This window comes from Diabrotica virgifera, chromosome 10 (assembly GCF_917563875.1).
Source record: "Diabrotica virgifera virgifera chromosome 10, PGI_DIABVI_V3a".
Classification (NCBI taxonomy): domain Eukaryota; kingdom Metazoa; phylum Arthropoda; class Insecta; order Coleoptera; family Chrysomelidae; genus Diabrotica; species Diabrotica virgifera.
Window position 1 is genome coordinate 51,452,313 of NC_065452.1, and position 19,217 is coordinate 51,471,529.

The 19,217-nt window shown below is 31.6% G+C and overlaps 2 protein-coding genes across 2 annotated transcripts in view; one reads left to right on the top strand and one right to left on the bottom strand.

The window, feature by feature from the left end:
• LOC114333190 (carboxy-terminal kinesin 2) overlaps positions 1-19,217 on the top strand; it is a 138,875-nt gene that overhangs the window by 61,963 nt on the left and 57,695 nt on the right. The window lies entirely within an intron of this gene.
• The window catches only part of LOC126893407 (uncharacterized), a 56,541-nt gene continuing 43,258 nt past the window's right edge, over positions 5,935-19,217 (bottom strand). The window contains exon 2 of the mRNA XM_050663546.1: positions 5,935-7,175. Coding sequence (XP_050519503.1) covers positions 6,521-6,958 — 438 coding nt within the window. The 5' untranslated portion in view covers positions 6,959-7,175 and the 3' untranslated portion in view covers positions 5,935-6,520. The remainder of the gene's footprint in view (positions 7,176-19,217) is intronic.

Here is a 19,217-nt window from a genome sequence, read left to right on the forward strand (position 1 = left end):
ACTTGTTGATGTAGGCTGACTTTTTAACTGACATTGACTTTGAATTTTATATAAAGAAATTTATTTTATCGATAATTTTAAATTCAAAATTTATCAATTTTCTGTACAGTCTGGGAAATATACATTTTGATAATAATTTATATTTGATGTTACTTAAGTTAGCAGTTTAATAACCAACCTAGATTTATCTGGTGAGTTATAATTTTTACATCATTTTTTTTTCACTTTATTAGCAACTCTGTACAGGGTGTTTGGTAAAGAATGGACCATAGCTTAACCTCAGGTTCCTGAGGTTAAAATAGGCCGATTTAAGCTAACTTATCTTAGTACAAAGTTTATAATAACCGAGATACAGGGTGTCAAAGTTAAACTTTTTTTTTTATTCATTATTGAATATTTCCTGACAGGTATGAGATAACAACATGAAATTTGGTATGTGGGGGTTTTTTGGGTCGAAAAAATTAAATTCCCTACCAAAAATTATGTATTGCCCAGAGGGCGCCACATACGCCTTTCAGCTCCCATTTATTACGTTCAATTTTTTATATCCCTTACTCTGTATAATTTTGACATTAAAACTTTTATTCTCCTATTAGTTTTACTTAAAAAAGGTATACTTTTTTCATCTCCCTAAACTCAACCGTTTGCGAGATAAACGCATTTTAAATCTGCGATACATCATAATTTTTAGCATAATATCATTGTAGTTACACCCGAAAAATACATTTTTTGGCTTTTTTTGCTAGTTCAAATTTGTCTAGATATTTTACAGTTCGGTATAGCCTCACCTATTGTAAAAATCACGAGCCGCCACTGGTTATGGCGGTATTACCTCGTAATACCGAATGGCGATATTCCCCCTTCCTCCCATACACCAACTCTTTTGAAAAGTTGCATGGTCATTTAACACAAAAAGAAGTATGTGTAAAACAATTTTCATAAAAAAATATTGAAAATTAAATGAGATATACGCCATCTACTGGGGCCGAGAAAATAAAAACATAACTACACTGCTGCAGTGATTGGGACTAACAGAGATCCTGAAACATAAAATTTCAAAGTTATTATTAAAATATAAGTTATTTTCTATACCATGAACTAGGGGTTTTTGATCGGATAAAAAATGTCAATTTAGAGGTTTTTTAAACTGAAAATGTTTTAGCTAGTTTTAAAAATTTTTTTCAACACTTCGTCATTTTTCCAAATTTCATTATTTTTTAATAATCCTAGTTGATGGGATAGGAAATAACTTATATTTCAATAATCACTTTGAAGTTTTATGTTTCAGGATCTCTATTAGTCCCAATCACTGCAGCAGTAGAGCCATGTTTTTATTTTCACGGTGCCAGTAGATGGCGCATAAATCGTTTAATTTTTAATACTTTTTTATGAAAATTGTATTACATATACTTCTTTTTATAGTAAATGCCCATGCAAATTTTCAAAACCATTGGTATACTACTTTTCATTTTAGAAATTCCCAAAAAAGTATATGAATTTTGTACTTTTACACTAGGATAGCACCTTAAATGAGTTTGTAAAATCCAAAGAATGAAGAAAAAAAGAAACGGCAAATTTAGGTTACTTAATTTCAAATTATATGCTTAAAGAGAGAGGTAGGTCCACTAGAAATGTACGAAAAATGCATTGGCTTTCTGGAGTTTTAATGGAATATGGCTATTAAAGAATAACTCTGATGAATGATGTCTAAATTGGACAAGGGAGCTCATTGAGCTCTATGCTCTTCAATTTAATCATGAATGAAATAATCAACCTGGATACGAGGCCACCACTTAACACCACGAAGTATACGAATACTGGTCCTAGCATTTTAAAAGCGGAAGTAGAGAAAGCCATCAAACAGAGCAAAAATGGGAAATCTCCAGGCCCTGACCAAGTACCATCAGACTGGCTCAAACTTCTGGATGACGACAATGCCTCACAACTAACAAACATTTATAACCATATATACGAGACTGGAATGATGCCACAGATATGGTTAGAGTCTACATTTATTCCACTCCCAAAAAATACCTAATACATCATCATGTAAAGACTTTAGACTAATTAGTCTCATGAGCCACTCTCTCAAGCTACTTCTTAAGATAATTCTTAATAGAATCAAGCAGAAATGTGAAGAGACAATGGGAAACAAACAATTCGGTTTCAGAGAAGGATTGGGAACAAGGGAAGCTTTGTTCTCAATGTTAACATTACTTCAACGATCATGGGAAGTACAGAAACCAATTTACGTCTGCCTTATAGATTTTGAGAAGGCGTTTGATAGAGTTCAATATGATAGGTTGTTTCAATATCTAGAAATGATTGGAATAGATGATAAAGATCTGAGACTTTTACAACATCTATATTGGAATCAAGAAGCTTCTATTCTGGTAGACGGCAAAGAAACAGACAAAATTTGCATTCAAAGAGGTGTCAGACAGGGTTGTGTGTTATCCCCAACTTTGTTTAACGTATACTCAGAAATAATTTTTAATGAAGCCTTGGAAGGACAATGTGGAGTTCGAATCGGGGGTGAAACTATTAACAACATCAGATATGCAGACGACACCGCGATCATGGCTGAAAACATCGAAGATCTTCAATTGCTTATAGATCGAGTCACTAGAGAATGCTCCAATAACGGACTTAACATAAATGCAACAAAGACAAAGTTACTTGTGGTTAGTAAACAAGACGTCGGCCCTATGCAACTAATTGTCAGTGATGAATCAATAACAAAAGTTAACCATTTTAAATACCTAGGATGTTGGATAAACGAGACACTAAATCCGGATGAAGAAATTAAAACTCGTATAGAAATTGCAAGAGGAGCATTTATGAAACTTAGATCTATTCTGAGCAACTCTCAGCTGAACTTACAACTAAGAATCAAGTTCCTAAAATGTTATGTGTATCCTGTATTACTATATGGATGTGAAACCTGGATCATGAAGGTTAACATGATGAACAGATTAGCAGCCTTTGAGATGTGGTCATATCGTAGACTGCTCAGAATATCTTGGATTCAACGCATTTCTAACAGAGAAGTCTTAAACAGAGTAGGTCAAGGCGAAGGTGACTTAATGAAGATGATAAAAAAGAGAAAACTTGAATATCTGGGGCATATAATGAGAGGTAGCAGATACAGGATGCTGCAGTTAATACTCAATGGAAAGATCGACGGAAAAAGAGGAATTGGTCGAAAGAAATATTCATGGCTCCGAAACCTTCGTCAATGGACTGGCTTATCAGCAGATCAATTGTTACATGCCGCACAAGATCGAGAACGATATCGGCAAATTGTTATGGAAGCTACCCACGCCTAAAAATTTGGGCACGGTACTTAAAGAAGAAGAAGAAATAATCAAAAGCGTCAACAAAGAAATAGGATGCAAAATGGAAACAAAGAAGTAAAAATACTCTGTTATGCAGACGACGCAATGCCGATAGCTCAAGATGAAGATAGATATGCAAATATTAGTCCACAGTTTTAACATAAAAGCAAAAAAAAATCAAAATGATAATTTCATCTCAGAAAACTACAACAATAGTAATAAGTAAAGAACCAATCAAATGCAAAATAGAAATTGTTGGCATCAGTATCGAACAAGTAATGGAAATAGAATAACTTGGAATTAGACTGTTCAGATACGGAGACCTGGACAAAGAACAAATCAAGTACAAAAAGCAAATACATTGGCAGGACCACTTAATAACACTATATGGCGAAACTGACCTATTAACGCTGAAATGAAGTCAGGAATTTATAAAGCCAGTGTAAAACCAATAATGACATAAGCATCAGAAACAAGACCCGATACAGCCACAACACAAAGACTACCAGAAACAGCAGAAATGAAAGTACTTACTAGGAAGCATTACAGGAAATACGCTGAGACATCTACAGAGGAGTGAAGACATTAAAAGAAAATGTAACAAACAGCGTATAAACGAATGGACACTAACAGTGACGTGCTGTAACTTTTCAAGCGGACCGGTGATTTTATAGAAAAGCGGCCTCCCATCATTTTACCTTCTATTATCAGGATGTTTTATTGTTATTTATAAAATCAAAAAAAAAAAACAAAAATATAAATTATTTTTAAATCAAACATACAACTTTAAACTCAATGATTTTTTTAATTTGATATGTTTTTTATTTAAGAATAAGCAATAATTTTACAAATAATAAATGACATGTATGCCAATATTGTATGCAGTAAGGCAGAAACCATGATTTCCTAAATAAATATAATATGAGTTTGATGTAGTAATTAAGATAAAAGTAAAATAAAATTTTGAGAATTTTTCAATCATGTATTAAGTTGAATTTTAGTAAATCGATTATACAAGAGAGTACAAATACAAGTACAGTGCAAATACTTTAATTCAACAATATTTAAAATGTTAATACAATGCAATAATCTAAACATTCTTTTGCAATTATTTTATAAAATAATAACTTAACTCTCGACCAATAATTTCCGCATTTTGGTAGATTTTTGAGCAAATTCGTCGATTATTTCATCATTTTTAAGCTTATACAAAGTTTCTTTTTCTATAGCCATTAGTATAAATGAGGCGCTCAGAGCAACAGTGGCCTAACCCACAACCCACAATTTTATCAAAACGCTTTTATTACATTAAAGTTGTCCCTTGTTTAACTAATCTCAGGTGCAGTGGTTCAAGCATTAATTGCTTCAGCCACTCTGCATCTGAAAATACTTAAATAAGGGATAACTTTAATGTAATAAAACCGTTTTGGTAAAATTGTGGATTTTGGGTTAGGCCACTGTTGCTCTGAGCGCCTCAAATGTTTCCAAGTGATCTTGTGTTAAAGTACTTCTTAACTGATTTTTTATGTATTTCAACGTTGAAAAGCTTTTTTCGCAAGATTTCTGTGTCACTGAAAGAATTAATAAATGCTTATATACTATTTAAATTTGGATAAGTACACTGATGTAAGTTGTACTTATGGAAAACAGCGTAACAGCAAGCTATACAATCTTTATACTTATTAGTACCACACGGAGGTGAATTTATCACGATATCAACAACACTGTCATTTGTTACTTCATGTTCATTATCACTTAGATTAATAATATCATCCTTCATAATTTCTATAGACTGAACATATTCCTCATAAACTCTATCTTCTATAATTTCAGTATTTTGCAAAATCCTATTTTTTAATACAATCCATTTATCAGCACAATCCACGAGTTCTTCTCTAATTGCAGTCGCAATTATGGTTGGATAAAAATTTCTTAATTTTTCAGTAAATGATTTAAATGCCGTTAAAGATCATAAAGGTATACCATTTTTTTATTGTCAAAATTTCTAGGATGTAGGGTGCATATAACATCATAAATTTTTGGATTCACATCACATCATTTGTCTTGATCAAATCGTTTTTCAATACTTCCAATACTTCGGAAACAATGTGGAAGACATTTTTAATTCTGCAGAGTACATACATACATGTTTTAAGAAAATTGGAAAAATTTCAATTTTTTTGAAATGTTTTATTAATATTATTAGCAAAATTAAAATTAGAAATTAAAAAATATTTTTTTTGTTACATCTAAAAATTTTTGTGAAAAAATCCTATCTGACCGGCCTCAAGAGGCTGCGGCCTCTCGGTGATTGCACCGATTCATTTATATGGCCAGCACGCCACTGGACACTAAATAGAAAAAAAATGGAATAACCACATAAACAGAATAAGGGAGACACGTGTGGTCAAAATAGCAAGAAATAGATCACCAATCAGTAGAAGAAGTACAAACCGACTGTGCAAAAGATGGAGTGACCATCTTCCATAGAGGTATCAATCCGCCAATGAACAAGCAGAATTGCTTATAAAGAGAAAAAAGAAGAAGAAGAAAATGGATAAAGCGGCAATGAATAATTAAAAATAACTTACCAGTAAATGGAGATGAAGGGTCTTCTTTGGCATGTTTTGAGAATAACGGTGGAATTTTTTTCTTGGTTAACCATATCTTATTCCGTAACGGAGCCATGGGATGAACATTTTTCATTTGTGTTTTTTCTTTTACTGACAAAATTCACAATTGATGGTCGAGATTTCAAATTCTCCTGGCTGGGAAAAGATGTATGTTGAATTTCGGATTCTTCAAAACTTGGTCGAGATTTCAAATTCTCCTGGCTGGGAAAAGATGTATGTTGAATTTCGGATTCTTCAAAACTTGTTATAGCTTTATTTTTTCTGGATTTATTTTTATGGCGTTTCCTGAAAGATTTTATAACTTTTTCATGTCTCAGTGTTATCAAACTTGTTCTTCTACCAGGCGAATGGTTCTTATCAAGAACAAGTCTCTCGGAGGTGTACTCGAACTTGTAGGTACAGAAAATTCATTGTTCCAGCTATCAACTTGCTCAAAAGCGTTCTTTAGCAAAGAATTAACGTTTAGTGGAGACACTGTATCATTTTGAATTTGGGCCTTAAGTGCAACTATGGGAGTACTACAAGGTACACGTTCCTTCTGCAAAGTTGCTACAAAATCACTACTACTTTCCAAACTTTTTTTGGTATCGTTATATAACTTAACGTAGTTTTCGGTTGTTTCTTCTTAACAACCTCAATTTCAAGAGTTTCCTCGATCCTTTCTGTTGAAGGGTAATATAGATGGCTTGAGATAGACAGTTGACTGTTAGAATCATTAGGCAAACTAAAATTAGATAGGAAAACCGTACTTTCATTAACAGAATTTGAATTTAAGAAATCATGTATAGTATCTTCTGTACTTATCTGTAAAGAGTCATTATTTAATGAGGATTTGCAGATTCTTCTTGTGGGCAATTCTTGATTTGTGCTTAACTTAGACTGTTGTTCTAAGACTAAGGAATCATGTTTAGTACGTTTTGACAAGGGTTTGTAGGTTCTTAATAATTTGTCAAATGTTATCATCTGTACTTGTCTGTAAAGAGTCATTATTTAATAAGGGTCTGCAGAATCTTCTTGGGGTCAATTCTTGAATTTCTAGTCCTCGTTTCTTTTTAATTAATAGCCGTTTTGTCATGTTTTTCGCAAATAAGAATCACACAAGTTTTTTACAAGAATCCACAGACTTATTAACCAAACTATCTAGTATTTGAATTTACGTTTTCCTGTTTTCGCATTTTCTTGTTTTCTTTTTTCCTTTGTGTTCCTGTAAATAGAGGAAGAGAATGTGTTAACAAGCGGATAAAATTTGTTTGTTTTACCTACAATGTCTCAGTTTCGTCCCGGTACAGGAGCGCACGTGCGCCAAATATTTGGCGTAATTTTAAATCTTGACAATCTATTGTGAATATGTAAATTGTAATTGTGACTGTGAGGCACAGGCATAGATTCAATCAACTATTCAAGTATCATCAGTAGAGCTCGGGAAATATGCAAAATGCATATTAAGTGCATATTTGCATGTTTTTGATAAATTTTGTAAGTGCATATGCGTTTATTAAAATTGCATATTTTTAGACTTTTCTGCATTTTTTTGCATAGATGCATTTTAAAGAGAAATGAGAAGTCTCAAATCTAAACAATAAATCTGAAAATTCTCGTGGTATCACTTTCTGGTAATATTCGCCTTTTACAATTTATAAGGCGATGAATAAAGGAGACGAAGGGGACTCTACAATATGCAGTCACATTTTGTTAGTGAAAACATTTTGTTATTGTTAGGTGATGCTGCGCCGTATGACCAAAAGTGGACAACATTTAAAAATATTTTTTTCAAATTTGTTACAAACAGGATGCTACAAACTGTAAGGATGGAATTTAAAATGGTCAATACCCTTGTACAGGGGCGGCCCGTCGGGGTAGGCAAGGTAGGCGCTGCCTAACGTCTTCAAATGTACAATACAATAATAAATAATTTATTAATATAAAGTATTTATTTCAAAATGGTAATTTATACATTTTGACACAATGCGTAAGTATCTAAAATAAAAAAGCTACTTTTTAATTTCTCTTCGAAGTTGTAATTATTGTACGCTCCTCGTAGTAGTACTACTGACTTCTATTATTGGTACTACCCTATGGTCAGGCACTTTAAATTCCGCCTAACCTAAAGAACAGAACAGAATGATATGCGTCTCTCATTCTTACACTAGCACAGCGCTGTAACTGTGGCTTGTCTGCCCTAGTGGACGAGAATTTCCGGGAACTTTTTGGGGCTAGGTTAGACTACATTTGTTTGCGCCTTCGGTAATGGTTGTCCCGAGCTGCATCTCGGGATAGCCAATTGTATGTTTTAGGATCCTGACTACAAATTCTGAAAAACTAAAAGTGCGAATTTTGTCATGAAATTTGGTACGTGGAGTTAGAATAATATTTGGAACAACTTTTCCAAATAACTTTTTCCGGTATCTCTAACGCGAAGCAAAATATCGAAAATTCGCCCTGTTTGTAGATTCGCAGTAGATAGCGTTTAAAATTGAAATTTGAGTTGACTATGACTATCTTAAAAAATGTGAACCATCACACTTGCTTGATAGGTCTGGATCCCGCGTATGAAAAAAAAGTTGATTAATCGCAAGCTGAAAATTTGTTAATAGCTTAAGGGTGTCTAGTCGGATAAATTTTGATATATGGGAACACTGGAACAGGGGCCGTTTTAATTGTGGAACAGGTTAAAAATTTGGAACGGTCAGATCACGAAAACGGCACATTTATTTTGTCCGACAGAACAGACTTAAACTCTCCTAACAGAGATTAAACTCTCATGCAAAAATCAGACTGCTATTTATCACCTGTCATAATTCCTGCCATTTGACATATTCTACATGTTCCACTCATTAAAACGCCCATTTGGTGATAAATAGCAGTCTGATTTTTGCATGAGAGTTTAAGCTCTGTTCGGAGAGTTTAAGTCTGTTCTGTCGGACAAAATAAATGTGCCGTTTTCGTGGTCTGACCGTTCCAAATTTTTAACCTGTTCCACAATTAAAACTGCCCCTGTTCCAGTGTTCCCATATATCAAAGTTTGTCCGACGAGACACCCTTAAGCTATTAACAAATTTCCAGCTTGCTATTAATCAATGTTTTTTTCATACGCGGGATCCAGACCTATGACTGCAAAATTTTAAATCTGTATTTATTTTGATAGCCGCAATATAGGGGTGTCTTCATCTTAAATGCGACACACTGTGTTGTGTGTATATAGGTATACGAGTATATAATATGTAGAGTATAGAGTATATTATATAAAGGTATATGTGTCGCCTACCCGCATACTAAGGTCACGAGCCGCCACTGCCCTTGTATCAAATAAAAAAACATGTTTTTAAAAGCCTTTCTGCGAGTATAGGTGTATAAAGATCGTTTACCTAATGTGCCTTTACCAGCTGAACTTGTGATAACTAGATGGAGAACATGGTTAAATTCTGTAAATTTCATAACCGATAATTTTGAGGGAATTAGAGACGACATTTTTAGTTTCGATGTAGACGTAACTCAGGTGCTATGAACAATGTGTAGATGTTTTCAAAAACCGTTATTAAAAAGTAATTTGATACATATCCAAACCAATTTGGAAATATTGCTTAGCCAGTTACTAAATTAGAAAAGCGAAACATTTCTTTAGAACAAAGTATTGAAATTATCAATTCATTGAATGAAATAATTCAACACCTTGGTGAAACCAACAAAGTGTATCAATAATCTGCACAGTGTTAAAGAAAAATGAGGGATATCCAAAAATAATTAAAAAAAATATTATTAAGATGGGGAAATGTGAAGATAATTTAATTTTATAGGTAGAACCCTTAATTAAACAATATTTTAAGTTTGCTTCTTAAACTTCATGTGAAGTAGAAATAAGTTTTTCCGTGTATGCTTAAACAATTACAATCAGATATATCTACGACTGTTTTTCTGTAGAAAATTTAGAAAAACGTTTAAAAATGTATAGTTTTAATAATAATTGTAATAATAAATAATAAAGACTGATGATAAATATAAATAGTCCTGGATCCCGCGTATGAAAAAAAATGATTAATAGCAAGCTGAAAATTTGTTAATAGCTTAAGGGTATCTAGTCCGATAAACTTTGATATAAGGGAACACTGGAACAGAGGCAGTTTTAATTGTGGAACAGGTTAAATATTTGGAACGGTCAGACCACGAAAACGGCATAATTATTTTGTCCAACAGAATAGAATTAAACTCTCCGAACAGAGATTAAACTCTCATGCAAAAATCAGACTGCTATTTGTCACCTGTCATAATTCCTGTCATTTGACATATTCTACATGTTCCACTCATTAAAATGCCCATTTAGTGATAAATAGCAGTCTGATTTTTGCATGAGAGTTTAATCTCTGTTCGGAGAGTTTAAGTCTGTTCTGTCGGACAAAATACATGTGCCGTTTTCGTGGTCTGACCGTTCCAAATTTTAAACCTGTTCCACAATTAAAACTTACCCTGTTCCAGTGTTCCCATATATCAAAGTTTGTCCGACTAGACACCCTTAAGCTATTAACAAATTTTCAGCTTGCTATTAATCAACTTTTTTTTCATACACGGGATCCTGACCTAAAAGAATAAAAAATGGATATAATATTGTAGGTTATAGACATTTCCACAAATATTTTTTATGACTTTAGCATAAAATAATATTTTTGTAGCAAATACCTCGACAGTCCATTGGCATCAAATAAATAATTAAATACATTCAAAACAAAGATTACTGCGTTCTTTTATTTAAATGCATTAAATGCATAAAAGCATATTTAAGTGCATATTTCAACTGTTTTTTGTGCATATTTGCATGCATATTTTAGGGTTTTTTAAGTGCATATTTTCCGAGCTCTAATCAGAATATTTTTGTTTATATCTCCTATCCAACTTTGATTTTGTTTGAGTTTATTGTCTCAAAAGTTTGGAGCACAATGGTAAATAAATGTGAGATAGGTATGTTTGAAAGACTTTTCAGATGTTTCAAATTTAAGAAAACACCTTAAAAAGTTTCGCCCCGAAGAAGTTAAAATTCTGGAAAAGTACAAAAAAAGCAGGAATAAATAAACTTTTTGGTCTGGATCCCGCGTATGAAAAAAAAGTCGATTAATAGCAAGCTGAAAATTTGTTAATAGCTTAAGGGTGTCTAGTCGGACAAACTTTGATATATGGGAACACTGGAACAGGGGAAGTTTTAATTGTGGAACAGGTTAAAAATTTGGAACGGTCAGACCACGAAAAAGTGACATGTATTTTGTCCGACAGAACTTCCAATTTATTTGTTACCTTTTCATTAAACTCTCATGAAAAAATCAGACTGCTATTTATCACCTGTCATAATTCCTGTCATTTGACATGTTCTACGTGATTCACTCATTATAATGCCCATTTGGTGATAAATAGCAGCCTGGTTTTTGCATGAGAGTTTAATGAAAGGGTAACAAATCAATTGGAAGTTCTGTCGGACAAAATACATGTGACGTTTTCGTGGTCTGACCGTTCTAAATTTTTAACCTGTTCCACAATTAAAACTTCTTCTGTTCCAGTGTTCCCATATATCAAAGTTTGTCCGAATAGACACCCTTAAGCTATTAACAAATTTTCAGCTTGCTATTAATCAACTTTTTTTTTCATACGCGGGATCCACACCTATTTGTTTAAAAATGTGTTTTATTTTTAATATACTGGATTATCAGTTAATCAGTGTTCTCAATTATATATAAATAGAAAACCTAATATAGTGCAGTCACCGAAGGTTTTCACCTCCGATTTCGTTGAACGTCCATCGATTTTCATGAAAATTGGTGAGTAATTAGAGGATACCTCAAGAAACAAAGGTGACATGATGCCAACTTGCGCTTTTACCCTGGGGGTGGATGCCACCCCTTCCCGGTGGTGGAAGTTATTTTATTAAATCTAATACCATAAATCGATAGAGGGACAAATTCTAAGCAAAATTTATTATATAAAGTTATTAATATAAATAATACTTTTTAAGTTATTGAATATCAAAGATTTTATTTTTCGTAAACAATGCATGTTTTAAAGCGGGTTTTCACGTATAACTCAAAAACTATAAGCTTTTACAAAAAAGTAATTATTACCGAAATTAAAGATAATAAAAAATTGAATACACTCCTCACTTAAATAACTACACTAATGTTAATAAAAAATGAGTTATAGGCAATTGAATGTATATTTTTTTCGACAAGTACTTAAATCCAAGTATTCAAGCTTAAATAACGGGAAAACGCTGCATTTTATAAAATGCTGCTAAACACTTGTCAAAGTACTTCGGAATACCTATCAAATGAGCTCCAAAAGAAGTTAATAGCATCAAAATTAAGTAAGTTATGATGAAAATAAAAAAGCCTTTGGAAGTTTTTAGGAAAAAGTGAAAAATCAAGCATACGCCATTTCCACAAAAATTAAAGTTTATAGTACTCCTTACAGAATTTCTTTATATTAGCATAGGTAATGAGTTCAACAATTTTGACCGGTTTAGAATGCATATTTGTGAAAAAAAGATATAATTTAAAAAAATCAGAATTTTTAAAATTATCTCAATTTTCATATTATTTTGATAATAACTCCAAAAATCCTCAATTTACGTAAAAAATAATATATAACTAAATTTTAGTTTTTTCTGTATCAAATATTTTACCTTTTTTAATATTTCTGCAGGGTAAAAACTAACCGAGATAGAAACGTTTAAAGCTTAAGTTTTGGTGTGAGAACCATGTAACCGGGGCCATTTAACCTTTTATTTTTAAAAAAGTAATGGATTTAAAAAATTAAATTTAACGTGGTTTAATAGCTCCTGGAATTAACTTTCAAATGATTTTTGGGCGAATCTGATATCGTGATATCGTAAAAATTACGGAATATTAACAAAAAAAAAAAACAATAAATTTTGAAAAATTTTTGGAGCATAAATTTTACTGCTAATAACTTGTTCGGGGGCTCATTTGATAGATATTTCTAAGTACTTTGACAAATGTTTAATACGTTTATGATATAAAATGCATATTTTCCCCGTTATTTAAGCTTGAATACTTGGATTTGGGTACTCACCGAAAGAAATATACATTCAGTTACCTATAACTCACTTTTAGTTAACATCCAGAAGTTTTTCGAGTAAGGAGTTTATTTTATTTTAGTTTTTAGGAGTTAGCTTCAATTTTGCTAATAATAACTTTTTTGTAAAAACTCATAGTTGTTGAGTTATTGATGAAAAATCGGTTAAAAACACGCATTTTTGTCACGAAAAATAAAAATCTTTGATCTTTAATAACTTAAAAAGTTTTGATTTATCTTAATGACTTTATATAAAAAATTTTGTTTAAAATTTGTCCCTCTATCGAATTATAGGGCTATTTTTAATAAAATAATTTTCACCCCCGAAAAGGGGTGGCATCCACCCTAGGGTAAAAGTGCAAGTTGGCACCATGTCACCTTTGTTCATTGAGATATCCTCTAACCACTCACTAATTTTCATGAAAATCGATGGAGGTCCAACGAAATCGGAGGTAGTAGCTCATATCCACGTTCTAGTCCAGAGAAATAAGATTTTTCTCGTGACACATCCCCCTTTAGGCCGAAACCAAAATTTTTGAGTAGTATGGACATCTGTATTAATAACCTATATGTTTCCTGCAGCCGATTTTGACGATATAAATAGTTATAAACAAATAAAGATAAAAAACGGTAAATTTTCGCGTTTTTCGTCTATTACTAAAAAGTGAAGCATTCTAAACAAATTTGAGAATAAGAAACTCATAAATCATATAAAAAACTTTAATATGGCATTCGCTGAATATGTCTATAAAATTGAATATCAAATATTCTTATTTGTTGCTTAGAAAATTGCAAAATAAATCATACATTTTGAGATTTTATAAATGTTCATAACTTATGTAAAAGTTAAGTTAGAACCTTCTTATTACACGGAATGCTGAGACTTCTTGTGTTTAAATTATATTTTAAATTTCAAAGCAATACTGGGATGATTTAGACTTTTTTGCCGATTTCGTTTGTCAAAGACCACGGTGGTATCGCTATTGGAACAGATTGACCAGGAAATGAGAAGTTCAACTGTTTGGTAAATAATTTTTTTGCTGTATAGACACATATATAATCATCTTTTTAAAATATTACTAGGAATCATGTATTAAATCCTGTTACAGTAGGTATGTGTAAACATATCTGTTACAGTTATGATATCTTTAAATAATATATTTCCTTATAATTCCTTCCTATATAATAACGATAATAATTTATCACTTCGATAATAATATGTAATAATTTCCTTATAATAACGGGGTAAAAAATAGAATATCTCCCGTGATAAAAACAAAATAACATAACCTAACTAACCTCTTCTGTCAGGCAATTCTCAAAATAAACAAATTCGACTCTGATGCATTCACTGCACCTATGCGCAAGCGTAACCAAAAAATTCGAAGTTAAACCATCTAATTCTAATTCTAATGGGTATTGGTTAAAATCTTAGTCAACTTAAACGGGTTTAAACGCTAACCTAGTACTGAAAAACTGATTAACCATAAATATTTCGGTGACCGAAAAATAAATAGGTAAAACCCAGCACTGAAAAACCGGCGTTGTTCTGAAGCTATTTCCTTGTGGCATTTTTATGATTAATTATTTATATGGGAAATAAGCCACAATTAAAATGAAAAAAATAATTTTATTAACGTTTCGACGCCCAAATCGGGTGCCGTTGTCAAAATACAAAATATTACTAAAATAAACAAAAGTGTTGTTGTTAAGCAAAAAAATTCTTCTAATAACTTATTTAATCTCACTCATTTATATTGGCAATTCAGACATATATTATACATTTTAAAGTAGAAGACTTTAAAATGATATTGCCAATATTTATGAGTTGCGTTCCTGGGACGACTTATTGAAAGATAGTTCATTCGATTACATGAAATTAACCCCAACTCAAGAATATCCGTCATAAAAAATTATAGCATGTGATATGTCTTTAAAAAGACAACCAAATGCAACGACAGTAAAATTCTCGAGTTAGAGATTTCATAGTAAATCACAAGGGAAAACCAGGAAAAACCCTGTGATACTATCCCGACATCGTAAGTATTTGGTCTTACATTAATTTACTCTCAAAAAATAATACCAAATTCTGACTTGTAACATGTTTAAATTATAAATAATATTAATAATACTAGATATATAAGTAATACTAAAATATAAAATATGTACTAGCTCGATATTATTGACTTACTAATCTTGGTATTTTCTTTCTATTGACTTCCTCTTTCAGTATGGGTAACCACATCCTACTGCATTCTACCGAGGAATTTGCGACACAATTGGTTTCGTTTAGCATAATTAGAGCCGCTTCTTTGATTTTTCTCTTTTTACTATCTGATTCTTTCAGGACTATATTTGAATCTCTCCACTGAACTCTATGTTCATTATCCCATGCGTGTTGACATATTTGAGATCTCTCAAATTCTCTATTTTTAATATAAGATTGATGTTCACTTATTCTAACGTCTAATGGTCTTGATGTCTCACCTAAATAAAATTGTTCGCATTCACAAGGTATTTTATAAATATATATATATATATATATATATATATATATATATATATATATATATATATATATATATATATATATATATATATACGTCTTCATATCAAGGCGAGATCCGACTAAATTGAGGACAACCCGAGATCCACCAATAGGAAATTAATTATTGGAGTATATTGTTCATAACTATCTTTATAATTAACATATTAGTCATGGCACACTTAGAGGGGAAAAGATTTTTAAACTTAAATTTTTCTGATAAATTTACAGCGAAACGAGATCCGTAGCTGAAAAGGAAATGGGAAGACTTATATACGGAATTTTAGATATTTACCGATCAACGCGAGATCACACACTGATGCCAGCTCTAAAGAGTAATAGTTGAGCGACCAGAGCTCGTGTTGTATTGCATATTTCCCCCGATATACAGACACAGAAGATAGATAATGTACATAGTGGGCGGAGACCATGACGGCAGCAACAGAGTTATCTCGAATTCTTTATGTAACTTTTAAGTATCGCTTCTTTCATGTCTTCAACGTCTACCGTTGTTTTCTTTAAATTTTGAATTTACTGTGTATAAACTAGGTATATCTACTACCCTTTTCAACTATATAGATTTACCTTTCAGAAAGTCCCTTAGTTTTGTTACATACATAAGGGTGTGAATAAAGAAAAATACTTCACAAATAATAACCATTTAATAATGATAATTTGCAATATAATATTTTAAAACTATACATTACTATTCTTAAAAAACACTTACTACTAAACAAAAATGTAATTATTAGATTCTTAAATAATATAAATTGTTACAAAATAATTTAAATGATTGCTTGTTTTAAAAATGCATTACAAAAAAGTACAAATTTTTATAATGATTAAAATTTAAAAAATATAATAACTCAAGTAGTCCAGAGAAATAAGATTTTTCTCGTGACACATCTGCCTCCAGGCCGAAACCAAATTTTTTGAGTAGAATGGACATCTATATTAATAACCTATATGGTTCATGCAGCCGATTTTGATGATATAAACAAACGAAGATCAAAAAACGATAACTTTTCGCTTTTTTCGTCTATTGCCAAAAAGGTAAGAATTCTAAACAAATTTGAGAGTAAGAAACTCATAATCCGTATAAAAAACTTCAATATGGCGTTCGCTGGATATGTCTATCCTTATTGGTTGCTTAGAAAATTGCAAAATAAATAATAAATTTTGAGTTTTTATAAATATTCATAACTTATGTAAAAATTAACTTAGAACCTTCTTATTTCACGGAATGCTGAGACTTCTTGTGCTTAAATTATATTTGAAATTTCAAAGCAATTGGTCAAATAGTTTAAAAGTTATTTAATTTGTTTATCCCAAATTCATTTTTTTTGCAACGCTATGAGTCAGAAAATTATGAGGTTACAGTAATACTTCGGACAGTTTATGAAAGAAGAACATTTATACTATTGTAAATAAAAATTTACTAGTAAATGTTGCATTTACTAGTAAATAAAAATTGATATAAATCTATTTGTTGTGACTTTTTTCCAAACATACGGCCGTAGAAAAAATATTGTTCCTAACTCATGCGGAAAGTATCTTTCCCGCACTCGACTGCTTGCCCGAACGACGCGATAGCCTCGACTGTCAACGGCAGTCGCGTGCGGGAAAGTATCACTTTCCGCAATAGTTAGGAAAATAACTATTTTCTGCGAGCTTGCAAAAATGTCTACTTTCGCGCACGCGTTTTAGTTTAGAAAGTTTTACTTTTCCGCACTGAATTTAGATATTTTAATAATATTCAGATATTATTTACTATTTTATTTCAAATGTATTTTATTGTGTTGCTGTTTTAATGAAATTAACGCAACAATTCGATGAAATAAAATTATTTTGACATAATATTCGAAAGTCAAATCAGTAGACAATAACAGTCGCTTTGAATAGTCGTCATGGAAACCAAGATCGTCGTCATGCTAACCAATTATATTGAAAGTTTGGTTTTGACAAAGTTGTCAAAGAATAATTTTGTGTATATATTTTCATATTAATTCAATTAATTGATTAAGATTTGGTCATTTTTTAAACGCTCGTAGAAAAAATGTTGTTCCTAACTCTTGCGGAAAGTCCCTTTTCTGCACTCGACTGCTTGCCGAACTCCGCTTCGCGTCGTTCGGCAAACTGCAATTGCGTGCGCAAAAGTATGACTTTCCGCACGTTATTAAAATAACTATATTTAGTAGATATACTTTTTGTTCGAGATAGAAATGTAGTTAAGATGTAAATTAAGATAACAAAATTAAAAACACAATGAGTTGAATACAAAAAATAACATGATACAAGAAGTGATTCAGGTTAAAAGAGTCGTAAATTCAAGAAAATGATTAATTTACGATTAATTTAAAATAGCTTTCTAGCAAGTTTCGCTTTATCGGTGATGTCAACGATTATCATGTTTATAGTAGGAAAAATGAAAGAATACCCATGAACGAACATATAAAACACGCTGTATTTTCCTGTTACCGTGTCACGCAAAAAATTGACCAGCGCAAGTACATGTAATAATTATTATTACATGTACTTGCGCTGGGCAATTTTCTTTATGACATGGTGACAAGAAAATACACCGTGTTTTATATGTTCGTTCATGGGTATTCTTTCATTTTTCCGACTGTATTTGAGTGTTACTTACAACAAAAAATCCGGAGGATGGTTTTTGTTTATAATTCCAAATGTAATTTAATCTACTTCAACAAAAATTTATGAAGGAACAACAACATTTGTCTATTTTTATGAACCAAGTTGTTATTTCAGGAAATTCTTCTTCATAAAATCTCTTGTGACTTTTGATCAGTTGTCGTTTTAATGAACTAGTTTCACTATTTGTCATTTTATAACGTTGTTCTTACATCTTATATCTTTACATAACGTGCACTTTGCAATTTTCATTGTTTTCGTATTTATAATATGTACATAGTTCTCTGTAAATTGACTATTGACCTGTTTTCAGGTCGATACTTTGGGTATTCAAAGAAAAAATCAGGTTGCCTTTACCAAAAGGAATTATAAACCTTTCAGTAGTGCCTTAAAAAAGGCACCATATGCTTCACCGGAATCGAACATACAATTTCTATTACTATTGTATTAGATTAGACGATTTATTACTCCTGGCTTGGTGACGAGCCAGAAATATACACTTGCTAGGTCCTTCTTCTTCGAAACCATTTTTGCCAATGTAATGGTAATATAAAATATAAATAATGGTCAATAAATTCCACATAAGAGAAATTTCCAAGAAATTTCTGAAATTTTAGTCTGACAAGGAGTCTCCTAACCGAAGAAAGTCAATGTCTAAAAACAGAGATTTCTCATTAATGAGCGAATTAAAAGTGGGACGAGAGGAATGAACCGTTTTGATTGAAAAACTTATTAAATAGTCGACATCATCGAAATTTGCTCAAAAATCAGGTGATCCTTCTATACACATGTTTTTTGAAAGTGTTGCCAAAGAATATATAGTGAGGCTATATATTCGTTGGTGTTGTTTCGCGATATGTACTTTCTTCTAAATATTATGAACTATAACTTAACTAATTTGTGCCTTGTGCTGATGCAGAGTACATGTTATGTTCAGACCTGTCCAAATAAGTCATTACAAAATGCAGTATCTCAATT